The 15184-nt window shown below is 40.5% G+C and overlaps 3 protein-coding genes across 8 annotated transcripts in view; all 3 read right to left on the reverse strand.

Annotated features, from left to right (window-relative positions):
* Window positions 1–15184, reverse strand: part of CADPS2 (calcium dependent secretion activator 2) — a 567905-nt gene that overhangs the window by 377240 nt on the left and 175481 nt on the right. The gene's annotated exons all lie outside the window — the stretch shown is intronic.
* On the reverse strand, window positions 9212–10418 carry RNF133 (ring finger protein 133). The gene has a single exon (XM_069587291.1). The coding sequence runs from the start codon at window positions 10343–10345 to the stop codon at window positions 9212–9214; it is 1134 nt and encodes a 377-aa protein (XP_069443392.1). The 5' UTR covers window positions 10346–10418.
* Window positions 10529–13760, reverse strand: RNF148 (ring finger protein 148). Its single transcript, XM_069588288.1, has one exon. It carries the CDS (start codon window positions 13750–13752, stop codon window positions 12841–12843), a length of 912 nt encoding a protein of 303 aa, XP_069444389.1. The 5' UTR covers window positions 13753–13760; the 3' UTR covers window positions 10529–12840.

Genomic DNA, 15184 nt, shown 5'->3' on the forward strand with positions numbered 1-15184 from the left:
CAAGAGTTCAAAGGTATAAATCCAATCACCCTTTCAGAGCTTGAATTCTCTTACCACCATGACCACCACCATCAAAAAGACAACCAAACCACCAAACTCCTTTAGGGAAGAGAAACTCTCAGTTCATGAGGGGTGGGGTGGGGGGGTGGGGGGGATAAACTGTGTGTGCATGCTTGCTAAGCCAATTCAGTTGCGTCACTCTGTGAGACCCCATGGTCTTTAGCCCGCCAGGCTCCTCTGTCCATGGAATTCTCCAGGCAAGAATACTGGAGTGGGTTGCCATTTCCTCCTCCAGGGGATCTTCCCAACCCAGGGATCAAACCCATGTCTCATGTCTCCTGCGTTGGCAGGCAGGTTCTTTACTAGTGCCACCTGGGAAGCTCAGCCTGTCTATGGACAGGACCAGCTACCAGAAAGTCCTTTGTTTCCACAGGTAGCTGTCACTTTCTCACCTACTTCTTACCTCTGTGATAGTAGAGACTATCTAAATTCTCCCCAAGGCCATTCCTCAGGTTTTAAATGGCACCCCACTCCAGTACTCTTGCCTGGAGAATCCCATGGATGGAGGAGCCTGGCGGGCTGCAGTCCATGGGGTTGCTGAGAGTCGGATACGACTGAGCGACTTCACTTTCACGCACTGGAGAAGGAAATGGCAACCCACTCTGGTGTTCTTGCCTGGAGAATCCCAGGGACGGAGGAGCCTGGTGGGCTGCCATCTATGGGGTCGCACAGAGTCAGACACAAGTGAAGTGACTTAGCAGCAGCAACACTGTCTTCAGCCTTCCAGGTTAAACACTCCTCAGGTGACAGGGACCTCCTGGCACACATTTCACGTTTTTCTCTGTTTTAGCACGAGACCCTTGTTCCTTTCAGCCCCCTGCCCAAGTATTCATGTTCTTGACAAAACCTCCTCTATTTAAAACTGCCAACTCTGCCTCTGACAAGTCCATCCTGTTTTGTTTTCCTATGCAGCACTTACAATTGTTCAATAAATTATATTTACTATAATTTCTTTCCAGTAGAAAGAAAGCTCTGAGGGCGCTGGGTTTACTCGCCCCTGTGCTTCCAGAGCAAATCAATATTTAATGAATGTATGCATGAAATGCTTCACCAATGAATATGCCATATGAGTAAAACCTATTAATGCAAAAGTACAGCAATTCTAGTTACAGAAGCAATGCTTCTATTAACGCAGTGTGTTGTGTGTTAGTCATTCAGTCCTGTCCGACTGTTTGCAATAGCATGGACTGTAGCCCCATCAGGCTTCTCTGTCCAAGGAATTCTCCAGGTAAAATACTGGAGTGGGTAGCCATTCCCTTCCTGACCTGGGGATTGCACCCTGGTCTCCTGCATTGCAGGGACGTTCTTTACTGTCTGAGTCACCAGGGAAGTCCATTAATGCACTAGGAAAGGCCAAGCACCTCGAGAGGAACTGCTTAGATGCTCAATGACTCATCTTGCACTTACTTTCAGCTACAATTTTTTTTTTTTAATTTTTAGTTTTTAAATTTTAAAATCTTTAATTCTTACATGCATTCCCAAACATGAACCTCCCTCCCACCTCCCTCCCCAGAACATCTTTCTGGGTCATCCCCATGCACCAGCCCCAAGCATGCTGCATCCTGCGTCAGACATAGACTGGCGATTCAATTCACATGATAGTATACATGTTAGAATGTCATTCTCCCAAATTTTGAAGACACTGACTCTCCCTCCAGTGTTCGTGAAGCTGGTTTTACGGTCCCAAACCTAAGTATTTATGTTTCTTTTCTGAATTCCATGTACAACCCACTGTTTTCGTGTGTTATTTTCAGACCATTAGTGAATGAAAGAAAGTGAAAAATGAGCTCCTCCGTCTGTCCACGGGATTTTCCAGGCAAGGGTACTGGAGTGGGTTGCCATTTCCTTCTCCAGGGGGATCTTCCCAACCCAGAGATTGATTGCTGGTCTTCTGCATTGTAGGCAGATGTTTTTACCGTCTGAGCCACCAGTGAAGTCCAGGATTTAGTGAATAGGTGGTATGCAATACTATCCTTTCCAGTGTGGGCTGCCTCGTCCAGTGCATGGACTGCCCAATCTGTTTCAGTTTCTAGTGTTTTCCTAACCTTCTACTGTGAAATTCATAAGCTGCTATCTACTATCTATTCATTTCCTTACAACTCTCTTGGCAATGTGATAGTGGTGGTAAAGAAACCAGAACTGGAAGAGGAAAGGAGCAAGCATTAATGCACAAGCTACGCATAAAATCTGAGAGCAGTGGCACCTGAAATGCACCTAAACGTGTGTCTTGGAAAATTTAACAACTCTTATTTGTGCAAGGTTTTAAAATTTACAATTATTTTCATTTACATTATTTCTATCTGATTATAACTGTGTGATGCATCCGTTTCCGAGAATGAACTGACCCTCTGAGACAGGAGAGGTTCTTAAACTTGAATGTCCATCAGAATCAAATAGAAGACTTGCTAAAATAGATTCTGGGTCCCCCAGAGTTTAGGCCTGCAGTGGGGCCTGAGACTGTGTAGTTCCAACAACTATATGAGTTCAGATGAAGCTCATCCTGCTGGTCTGAGGACCACTGTTCTGAGATGTTCTGCCCTGGGGCAAGGATCTGAGTGTGCAGGTCATCGGAAGGAAAAGTATGATGTTCTTTTCAATAGGGCAAGTGCGCTTCCAAGGACCAAACTTCTAAAACAAACTGATGTTATTAGGAGAATTATAAAAAAATTTTTTTGACGTTTCCAACTTCAGAGGAAAGGAAGGTATGGAAAACCCCTCTGACTAAAGTTTTTACATGACGGAATGACTAGTTTTCAGCATCATTACCTCTAATTGGGAGTGGCCATTCCTAAAGCTTAATTTTGCTTTTTCACTCAATCAGATGTACCCTTCCCACACCCTCGTCTACCCACACGCCTCTTTCCTAATTACCCTGAGATCTCATGACTTACTACTTTAACCTCCTCCTGTTAGCACTTTCAGAGCCTATAGTTAAGATTTTTCTTCTAAGGCCCAATCCTGTAAGTCCTCAACATTAGACTCACCTAAACACGTTCTCCGTTACTTAAAAACTAGCTTTTCAAGCTACCTGTAGTGTAGTGGTAAAGATCAGGAGCTGTGGAACCAGACTGAGTTCAAATACAGGCTCTGCCACATACTGACTGTTTAACTTTGGGCAAGTTACTTAGCCTGGCTGGGCCTCAGTTTCCTCATCTAAAGAATGGGGGTACTGATCACACCTACCTCAGAGTTACTGTTAGGACTAGTGGGTTTCTGCCTGTGAAGCTTATGTAACGGTTAGTGTACTATAGCTCTGGTTATGACTAACACCCTCATCATCATTTTGACAGTCATCAACTTTACTCAGGCTTTCACACATTTTTGAGGGAAAAAGTCCTATATGACTACAACTTTGCAAATGGAGATATGGGTTCAAAGTAGTAACATTAAATTTCATTTAATAGTAAACTACAACTAATGCGAAAGTAAACAACAGCTGAACTCTCATTAATAAATTCCTAATCATGTCTTTTGCTGTATTTTACCTTAATTAGCACAGACCTATACTTTGAGCCATGTAGTAAAGCACCTGTAAGTTCTTTGGGCTCCTCAACTTGAGCATACTAAAAATTGGAACTCCCTTTCTACCCTAAACTGGCTTCATCTAACTATATTTTCTACCTCAGTGAATGATATCATCACCTCCAATCGGCCCAGGTCAGAAACCAAGGAGTCATCCTTAACTCTTCACACTCCTCCTCAACTCCTTCTAGCCCACCCCCTTCTCTTCTGCATTCACTCTGGGTTGCTAAACTGCAGATGAAAATTACGGGTGGAGGTAAGTTTTGAAATCACTGCTACTTTAGTAAGAAATGAAGTAGAAAATTCTCATCAGCAAATAAAATAAAAAAAATTTTATCTGGGATATGACCCACCTTTGATTCCTCTCACCCAATTCACCTGCTGTTTTTGTTCGTATTTTCACCTTGTCAACTCCTGGGTTATTGCAACTGCCTCCAAAATTCCCATTCTTCATTTTCCTTAACCAAAATTCTACATGACAGTCAAGCTTCTTTAAAAGACACTGTTGTTCACTGTTTCTTCCATGAGAATGCCCTTTTCCCCACCGAGCAGTTCCATTTTAAATGTTATTTCCTTATTTAAGAGTTGCTTGCTTCTCTAGTTGAAATGCACTCCTCCATACTCCCAGAAATCTTTATCAATTTCTCTCCATGAAATGTAATCCTTTATAACTTGATATTTAGATGTTTATCTACATATTTTCAGGAAAATGACAATAAGTAAATCTGAAGGAATCAGAGGATGAAATTGGGAACCCAACTAATATAAAGGCCTTTTGGAAAAGCCTTATTTTTGGCAGTGGTTCTCAAACTTGTCTGCACACTGGAAACACCTGGGTACCCAGGACCAGGGCCCTATCCCAGAGGTCTTGGGTACAGTCAGGGTACTGAGCATTTTAAAAACTCTCCAGGAGGTTCTGATGTGTAGCCATGGCTAAGTACTGGTCTATGAAGGAATAAAAATAGCTAAGATTAATATAAAAATTTTTAAACAGAAGTAAAGATCTGGTGGATATCAACAGAGACAACTCAGGGTAGGCAAATGATACTATAGAAAAAAACTGTGGAAAACAAGAAATTCGGTATCACTTGGCACACAGAATGAGACTGAAATGTCTTACAACTGGTTCTAGGCTGAAGCTGGAGAAGATAAGATGGAATCGGAAAGGATGGTTACAGGCAACTCTGCTTGGGATGAGAACAAAGAGCAAATGGTAGGAAGGTCAAGAGGCTTCAGAGAAAGAATGCTGAAGAAGTCGCCGTGAAGTTGGGAAGTTTTTAGAACTGACAGAAATTATGTGGCAGCAATGAAAGTAGAAGTGTTAGTCGCTCAGTCTTATCCGACTCTTGGTAACCTCATGGACTGTAGCTGGCCAGGCTCCTCTATTTATGGAATTCTCCAGGCAAGAATACTGGAGTGGGTAGCCATTGCCTTCTCCAGCGGATCTTCCCAATCCAGGGACAGAACCCGGGTCTCCTGCATTGCAGGCAGATTCTCTACCGTCTGAGCCACCAAAGCAGCAGCAATAGTGCTGCTGAATTAGGAGATAAATGTTACTGATGTAGGAACGTTCCCAAATCAGTTACCCCGGTCGTTAACGATGAGGAGAAAAATTCCTACCAGCAGCTGAAATCAAAGAAAACGTCTTAGAGGCCTGACAAAAATGACAGCATAATTGTAAAGACAGATGTTTTAAGCTGTGGTGTCGCTATTAAAAAAAAAAAAAAGGGACATTTTGGTTGTGAGGTTATGATGATATTTGAGCTTAATATATACATTAAGGAGATCAAACCAGCCAATCCTAAAAACAATCAGTCCTGAATATTCATTGGAAGACTGATGCTGAAGTTCCAATGCTTGGGCTACCTGATATGCAGAGCTGACTATTAGAAAAGACCCTGATGCTGGGAAAGATTGAAGGTGGGAGGAGAAGGGGATGACAGACGAAGAGATGGTTGGATGGCATCATGAACTCAATGGACACTGGGTATGAGCAAGCTCTGGGAGATGGTGAAGAACAGGGAAGTCTGGTGTGTCTCAGTCCATTGGGTTACAAAGAGCTGGACACAACTGAGCAACTAAACAACAACAAATATATGCTGAAGTACTATAAAATGTACAAGTGTTGTAGAGTGTAAAGTGTACATACAACTCTAACAACCGTGCCCTGAGACCAGATCATGTCTCTAACTTAAAGTACACTACTCTACCCCTCTTCTCCCCCCAAAATTCTTACAGGTTAGAAAACTAGGTATGCATATTTCTGTACTAATAATTATAACAACCCATAATCCTTATTTTTCATTCAGTTCAGTTCAGTCGCTCAGTCGTGTCTGACTCTTTGCGACCCCATGAATCGCAGCACGCCAGGCCTCCCTGTCCATCGCCAACTCCCAGAGTTCACTCAGACTCACGTCCATCGAGTCAGGATTACTAAACACTAAACATTAAAAAAAAAAAAAGAAGTACAAAAACCAAATAAATAAATTCTAAACTACAAAAACTAGTGCTCATGGTAAATGATGGAGCAAGAACATGAAGTTGCCATTAAATGGACTTCACAGTATCAATGTGTGAAGGCTTCCTCTTTAATGCTTCTTCAAACTCTGATCCTTTCTCCCACTTGTTCATGCAAGCTGCTTCAAAAACCAGTGAATTGTGTGATAGGAGAAAACACTTTAATGTATATACTATGCTTAAATACCACCAGAAATGCCAGATCCTGGCTCACTAAATCCTTTGAAATATGTTACTGTAAATATTATGGCTGACCAACATCTCTCTATAGGATGACTAGAGTAAACCTAGAGCCAAGAAACAGGGATACATACTATAAACATACTGTGCCTTTTAATATGAGGTAACACCTATTTACTGTATAGGCAAACTCACCTGTAGCTTCACTCAGTCAGTGGTCAAGTGCTTCAGACTCATTTTCATGTCAGTAAACATTAAGTCCAATTTATCTCCATAATAAACAAACAAGTGTCATTTTTATAAGGAGTGTCAAACCCCTACCTAGTGAGGCGAGCATGCGGAATCAATTACCAGAGAAATGCAAAAATATATACAAAGGAGGAATGCAAGGGAAATTCATATGACATTGGTATTAGGGGCAAAATAATTCATATTATGGTCCCACGCCATTATGGTAAAATACATTTGCATCACTAGGTATAAGAGAAAACGTGTAGCCCAAAGAATAGGTATAAAAAACTATTACAATGAATAATACCTGACATTTGACACAGCAGTGCTATTTCCAGGTTCTGGTTATTAAACCCAGAGTAAAAGTGGTTTATTGATCTGTTTACAGCATTCTAAAGACAAGGATTAAAACTGCTGTTTTGTTCTGACATATGAAACAGCTAGGCAAAGAACTCAGGCCGCTGCCTGCCACATGGTAGGCACTGAAGCAATCATAGCTCCCGAGTTCCCTGATGGGACCTTTTCCTTCTTTGTTTCAAACAGACTCTAACTATCCTCTAATGAACATCTGTTGAAAATTCTCAAATCAAGATCATAAGCACACTGTGTTCAATGTTTGATGTCCACATTAACAAAGAAATGCTTGATTGTAAAAGCATATTCATGCCAACTTCTCACACATGAAGGTAAGTCAGATTTAAGATGGACAATAATGAATAAAGTGGAGGCATGGGAGAGAAAGGAGAAAATGTGTGTAGTGGAAAGATGGACAAGACAATGGTCAGTATCAGTGTGAAGAGCAAACAACAAATTCCTCAAGTGTTAGGTCTAACATGGAATACACACTCCACATGAATTTGCCAAGAGTACACAGAATGATCATAACCTGAGACCCTGGGTCTGGGGACTGCCAGCACCTGGCCATCTGCTTAGTTTTTTCCCGTGTCTCAGTTCTCTCTGGTCTTAGAGGAGCGTACCTCTTCCTTTAAACAGTCTTCCTTGGCATTGCAGTTAGAATCAACTACTGCCTTCCTGCCTGGCTATGCATTCCAGTATTGATAGCACACAGCAGCTCACAAAATTCCTCTTAATAGAGCTCTCTCTAGGCTTGTACAAGAATTCAAATCCCTGTTGTCAGCCTTGGAGAGTTCAAGGCTCTTAAGTAAAATTATCCATGCTAAACTGTGATACTGAATACTGCCTGGGCTAAAAATTAAATTTTTGTTTTATCAAAGTGATTTGGGATGAAAATTTTCAGGATTAAGTTCCCACTATTTTGTGTGATTTGGATAAACAGTCCAGTTTTTCAGATTAACACATAATAATTACATTATTTAAAAAATAATTATTATTCATTTACTCAAATATTTGAGTCAGGTGTTGTGCTGGATCCTGGGAATACAGAGTGAACAAAACTAACAATCCCAGCAATTCATAATAACTTCTACATTCTGGTACTTATCTACAAAATAATCACATAGTTACAGTGTTTTATTTAATTACAAAAAATTAACTAGGGAGTGGGGTAGGGCATAATTGAAACAAGTACACTATGACTAACCACAAGAATTCTTTATTTAAGTCTTTCTATACATTATGACAGAGAAGACAATGGCACCCCACTCCAGTACTCTTGCCTGGAAAATCCCATGGACGGAGGAGCCTGGAAGGCTGCAGTCCATGGGGTCGCTAAGAGTCAGAGACGACGGAGCAACCTCACTTTCACTTTTCAATTTCATGCATTGGAGAAGGAAATGGCAACCCACTCCAGTGTTCTTGCTTGGAGAATCCAAGGGACAGGGAAGCCTGACGGGCTGCCGTCTATGGGGTCACACAGAGTCGGACACAACTGAAGCAACTTAGCAGCAGCAGCATACATTATGAACATGTAACAATTGTGATTAGCAATACTCGGTGCTAAAATATCTGCTATTTCCTTAAAGAGTGCTGGTATTTTAACTCTAAAATTCCTATCATCATATATACACAGATCACATAAAATGTACTAATGGTTTGAAGAGAATTATGTGTCAAAACAGTACAATTCCATACAGCAAAAATTTCACACCAAGAATGAAGAGAACACAGCACAATGACCTTCAAATTAGCATATTGTACTAAAAATATCAAAAGATAAATTTTATTCTCCCGAGCTTATAAAAGCTCACTTATGTTTTTCAAATTTCATTGATAGTTTCTGTATTATAAGAAACATATAAATATATTAGCAATTTTCCTACCAAAATAAAGCCCAACATATATGCAAAAAAATTCAGGAATAAATTTTGTCCTTGATTGGGAATTCCCTGGCAGTCCAGAGGTTAGGACTTAGTACTTTCACTGTGGTGGCCCGAGTTCAATCTCTGGTCAGGGAACTAAGATCCTGCAAGCCACATGGGGTGACCAAAAAGTAAAATATAAATTCATGTGCACATAGAAATAAACATAAATACTCACAGGAGCAACATACACTGACAAAAAAATTACATTTAGTAAAGGTGAGAAACAGGAAAAAGAAAAACAAAAAAACCCTGCTCGGGCTTTTTCTCTTTTCTGAGACTTGACAAATGCAGAAAATTACCAAAGTAACAACAACAACAACAAAAAAGACACGAAAATCACAGTTTGGACAAACTGCTTGTCAGTATTTAGGACCTGATTTCACAAACAGGTTTAATTCACTTCCTCGAAGGCCATGATGTCAAGGCGAAGGATGGATGTCTGCTGCTACTGAATTAGACCGCCCGACGTCCTGAGAAGGAAGGGGCTCCTCCGCCTCCACGTGTGTCACTTTATCTGACCTTCCTGAAGGAGGAAGTTCATTATTCGTGCCCTCTTCACTAGATGACAGGATATCAGCCAACTCGTTGGACATTAGAACTTGCAAGGACTCTGTTCCATCTTCAACATCCACCTGAATCCCCAAAGCTTTTAGAATATCACATTTGCACATGGGGCACGTCCCATGGGCTAAGATCCAGGGGTCAATGCAATTCTTGTGGAAAAAATGTTTACAAGTCAGAATACGAATTGTATCGTTAGGCTTATAGAGTTCAAAGCAAACTACGCAGCTATCTCCATTGCCGCTTACTTCCTCATCCCCCTCTTTCAGTACCCGAACCTGAAGCTGGCCAAATGCTTTCTTGAGATCATTTGTTAACCGTTGCCACCTCCGGTTCTGAATCCTTGCTACCCAAACTCTTCGAATATGATAAAAGATGAAATACACTAATGTAGCGGTCATGACGATCACAAAAGAGATGAAATAGTGATTCATCCAGATGATGTGTTTTCTTCCCACCTCAATCATGACGGTCACATGAATGCCCTTCTGAATTAAATGCAAAATCTCCATGCCTTTTAAGTTACCAATCATTACCACAACGATGTCTTCAAATATCTGATGAGACATGGGAAAGACCTGATTGCCAGTTCCTGGGAAATTATAGATGATCACTCCACTGGCTCCATTCTCCACCGCCACCTTGATCTTCTGGGTGAAGGCACAGCCTCCCCGTTCGACAAGGGCAAGCCATGTCTGCGAGCTCTTCAATTTCCTGAAACTGGTATTGGGGCTGCAGGCATTTTGTGTTTTTCCCTCCGGAGGCACGACGACTCCTGCCACTGTCTTCAAAGCGGAGCTTCTTCCAAACACGCCAGTCTCCCCCAACTCTGACAACATGCGATTCCCAACATGAAACGATATGTTCATGTAAGCAGTCCAAACAGCGCTGGTTCTGCAACAGTGCTGGCTAAGCAGCCAAAGGAAGCTGAATTTCATGAGCCAGGAAGAGGCAGCATTGTTTCTCTGAGTGCCAACCTTGAGTAGACGCATCTCTCTCTCTGCTTAAGTGACTGAAGAACCAACCCAACAAAAGGATGTGGCTTCCACATCTGTTGATGATCAATGTAAACTATTAAAATGAAAAATACCTTCTGGGTGAAAACAAGTTCCACTGTCTTCCAGCATGTTTTTGTAAGAAGTTCTTAAAGAAGTCTTATGAGTGTTGGATTTTTTTTTTTTTTTTTGAGAGAGAGAAAGAGGAAAACTTTAGATTGAAAAAAAAAATTCCCACTCTCACTACTGTCACTCTAGATACTGTTTACTGTTGGGTGATATGATTATGACATAAAAGACAACACAGCCAATTAGGTAAGAGCTTAGAGCATGCTGTATATTTATTGGTTGAATGCTTCGAATGTTGCTATGGGTAATTTCAATGTTACTGGACAGATTCAGCCCTTGAGTTACATGTTATGATACCAGGTATCACATTAAACTAAAAAATATAAAAATTATGTAATGTATGAATTTTAAAACCTGAATACATATGCAAGAAAAGCCATACAATTAACACTTTCCTTCACAATCAGTGAAGTAAATATATGTTACAAAATGCCAAGTTTTAACCATGAATGTTATTTAAAAATTAGCACTACGACCAGATATGGGGTAGAAGTGGTGAATAACACAGTTTTTAACTCACATTTTCACCATACAATATATTTTTTAATCTAGCATGTAAAAATTTGAACTTTATTTAATAAAGCTTGCTCATAAGTTTGTTGGATCCATTTGGTTTTAATTTTTAAAAGCAGGGTATCCCATTCAATTTCTTCAGCCTCACTACCCTCACTTTTGGCAGCACTAAAGACAGAAAAGACCAATGTCATTTCTCTGCAGACCTGACATCTGTTAGTAGCTTAACAATATTTTGAGGAAAGAGGAGGACAAATGTAGGGGAAAAGATTCAATATAGCAATGATGGTTTACCACAGTTTACTCTGAACAAAAATGTAGCTACAGATTTTAGAAAGACAAACTTTGAGGTCCTCACTTAAATTTAACCACTGACATCAGTGACTGTTAAAGGTCATCGAATCTTTTAACAAAATGTTTGCCTAAGTCAGCAAACATCCTTGGTGGAAGACCCCACATACACTGTTAGTTCTGCCTGTATTTTTGCTACACTTAGGCCAAGAGCACAATGTAACTTCAAAGCCCAAAGAATGACATGTGAACTAACAGGCATGGGCACTCACTGGTACTGCCATACACTTTCTTGGGAGAATTACTCAGGGGTTCTTATTCACCAGCTAGGACGCCAAAGCCAAGAATTTTGACCTTGTACATAAATGTCTCTGACTTCTACGCATATGGTACTAAGAGATACTTCAGGTTTCATCTTGCCAGAACTACAGAAGCTAGTGTATTCTTATGAAACGGCAATTAGCAACATGACAACGTGAAGTAGGAAAAACAAAGGAGAAAAGATTTCTTATGGGCCCATCAAAAAGTAGCATTAAAAGAAAAACACTGATGTGACACCTTCCGCTCACAATGGTCTATGTTCTTTCCCAAAGGCTGTTAATCTGATTTCCAGACACTCACTCTTCAAAACAGACAGTGAGGTACACAGTGTGTTGACTCACAAAGTGCCACTTGAGTCGGACATCAATGCTTTTGCATATTATCAAAGCAACAAAACCCACATCTTTAGGCCTCTTATTGTTATACAGATATCTACCAGAAAAAAAAAAGGTAAGAGATACAATTTTGAAAAGCAACTGAACAAAAGTTTACTTCTGCTGTAGGTCTATATTTTCAAAACATCCCAAATAAAGACATACTACCATTTAGTATTTCCTAGTCAATTCTAGAAGGAAAACCTACAACCATAGTTGATACATTATGCTAGGGTTTCAAGGGGTCTGGCAAACAAAGACACATTTAAAAAATATATATATAATGCTACTCTAAATGAGGCCTATAATTCAAAATATTTTTAGATATATAACCAAAAGTGCTAGCATCTAAAATAATTATTCAGAACACATTTCCTTCCCAGTCAGTAGATTTGGCAACCAGATTTCCTGGGTATTAATAAAATTAACCATGGGAAATTAAATCAAGATCTCATCCTATAATTAAGTTTACTGAACAGAAGTATTATTAGATACCAAAAATTAAACATATGGAAGCAAAGTATAAAAATTAGTATAAAGAAACTTTAAAATATTATGACTAATTCTCCATGGCATCAATATCACAATCACTGTAATTTGAAAATCAAAGCTTAATGTATACTAAAGCCCTTACTCAGATAAGGACAAAAATGTATAACACAACACTAGAAAAACAACAAGTTCAAATAGCTGGACATGATACGGAGTTTTATTTTTAAAACAACCAAGTTTCACCCTCTTTAGTACTTGTGTAGAAAAGTTGCAGTTGAATTTTCTCTCTACATAAAGTGCTAAAAGAGAATTCATCTTAACTTTAATCACTGGAAAGACTCAGTTACATCTTCAGGAGATCCTCGGGGTTTCTTAAGTTTGCAGAATGTCACACTTGCACATGGGGCATGTCCTATGGGCTAAAAGCCAAGGGTCAATGCAAGCCTTGTGGAAAACATGCTTGCAAGTTAAAATACGTACTACATCTTGAGGCTTGTAAATGTCAAAGCAAACAACACAATTGTCTTCATCTGGCTCCAGCTCCTTGTCCCCTTCTTGGAGCACTCGCAGTTGAAGCTTCCCAATGGCTTTCCTCACATCTGCCTTCAGCTGCCTTCGCCTCCTGGTGGAAGAATTGGGCCCTTGAGGTCTCCAGGCACAGTACAGGAACAGGTAGGCCATGGTGGCGGTCAGGAAGGTGAACAGAGACAGGACGTAATGGCTCACCCAGGGCATGTGCATTCTCCCCACTTCAATGATGATCTTCACATAGACTCCTTTCTGAATCAAGTGCAACAGTTCCATGCCTTTCAGGTTGCCTATCATCACAGCAACTATATTTTCCGTTCCCTGGTGAGACATGGGGAATATCTTGTTGCCTGTACCTGGGTAGTTATAGATGATCACCCCGTTTGCTCCCTTCTCTGCGGCTACATTGATTTTGCGTGTGAACGTACAGCCACCCCGTTCAATGAGGGCCAGCCAAGAGTCTGCTTGCCCAGGCCTGCTGAAGTTGGTCATTGGGTTACAAGCGTTCTGATTCCATCCTTCGGGAAGTACCACCACGCCAGACACCCTTTCCAGAGGAGAATGATTCCCGAACACTCCACTCTCTCCCAATTCTGATATGAGGCGGTTTCCTACCTGAAATGTTATATTCAGGTGTGCTGTCCAAATGGCTTTTCCTTTTGAGTCAGGAAGGCTTAGTAGTAGAAAGATGCCGAGCCTCCACAGTTGAGATGAAGCAGAACTGTGAGCTGAAGAAGTAATTCTAAGTAGGCTCATTCCTTCATTTGCCTATTAACAGACAAATGTGAAAAATACAACCACATCCGTTGTAGAAGAAAGTTAGGAAGTTAGCTTCCAGGGTTGGTAGGAGATAATTAAAGCACAGGAATGGAAAAGGTCTGCATCGATCAAAGGTATCTTGCTCCTTCCAGCATTTTTATTTTTGGTAGATTATCTTTCTCATAATGAAACAGAATAACAGGATTTGTTATTAGCACAATGTGATTTCAAGAAAACTGTGACTTCCTAATGGGGGAAATTGTGACATCAGAGCCAGTTAAGCCAATCTGAGAGTTTATATGAATGTACTGCATACTGAAATCCTATTGGCCAAAAAGCTAGGCAGCCATGGCTCATGACATATGCTAATGTGAATAAACTCTAAAGCAAAACACAGATAATTTTTTAAATACCTGAGATTCTTTCCTAGTTCTGGAGAGACTGAAAATCTGCCTAAACACTTTTTGCTCATTGTTTTCCCATCTGTGAGGCAAAATAGAAATCATTCATATATGACTGTATGTTTCTGGCCAGTCGTCAGTTCTCAGGTATGGTGTTATGCTACCCAATATGCCAGTCAGTCCATGGGAAGCAGAAATGAATCATTCCCTCTGTCTTGCAACATTAAATGCTCATCCCAGGCCTAAAGATTCAACATGAGGGGAATGTAAACTGACATTTATTAACACTGACAAAATAAAGCCTTATCAAGAAGATAGTTATCATCATATCAGAGGCTGTTAAACATGCAATTACTTAACAGCTGAAGACAGGATTTTAAAAACAATGCAATTTAGCTTGCTAAAGATCAGTTGCTGATCTTGAAAGCTGAAGGAATTTAAGCGGTAGCTATATTTTAGCTCAAGACATCTCAAATCTAAAGGCTCATCATATGGTTGAAAAGACCAATTTGAAAAACGTAGTATTAATAATTCATTGTCTCTTTCTCATTGTACGATGAACTGCTTAGGCAATGGCAGCCAGAACTCCCCCCTCCCCTTAGGACAAATGCACCTGTAAGAAACAATTTTTTACCCCCAATATAGCAGTTCTCAAGTAAGGGATAATTTTGTCTCCCAAGAAATATTTGGCTGTTTCCAGAGACACTCTCGATTGTCCCAGTGTGAGAGTACTGCTGGCATGCAGCGCGTAGAGGACGGGAATACTGCGGGATATTCTACAATCCACAAAACAGCCCTGAGCAGGAAGCAATTACCTGACCCAAAATGTCAATAACAGCCTTGGGAGGGAGGACTCATCCCTAAATTCATCTGTCCCTGAGAAATCAGATCTGTGCTCTTTTCATGAAGTTTATAATTGGCAATACATCCAATAAGGAGGAGTCCTCAGCCTGTCTCCGTTTCCTGATCTCTTTGAGATTGAAACAGCAGACACTTGCACAAATGCCTGTGACCCCATGAAGCCTGAT

The sequence above is a fragment of the Ovis canadensis genome, chromosome 4 (assembly GCF_042477335.2).
Source record: "Ovis canadensis isolate MfBH-ARS-UI-01 breed Bighorn chromosome 4, ARS-UI_OviCan_v2, whole genome shotgun sequence".
NCBI classification, from domain to species: Eukaryota; Metazoa; Chordata; class Mammalia; order Artiodactyla; family Bovidae; genus Ovis; species Ovis canadensis.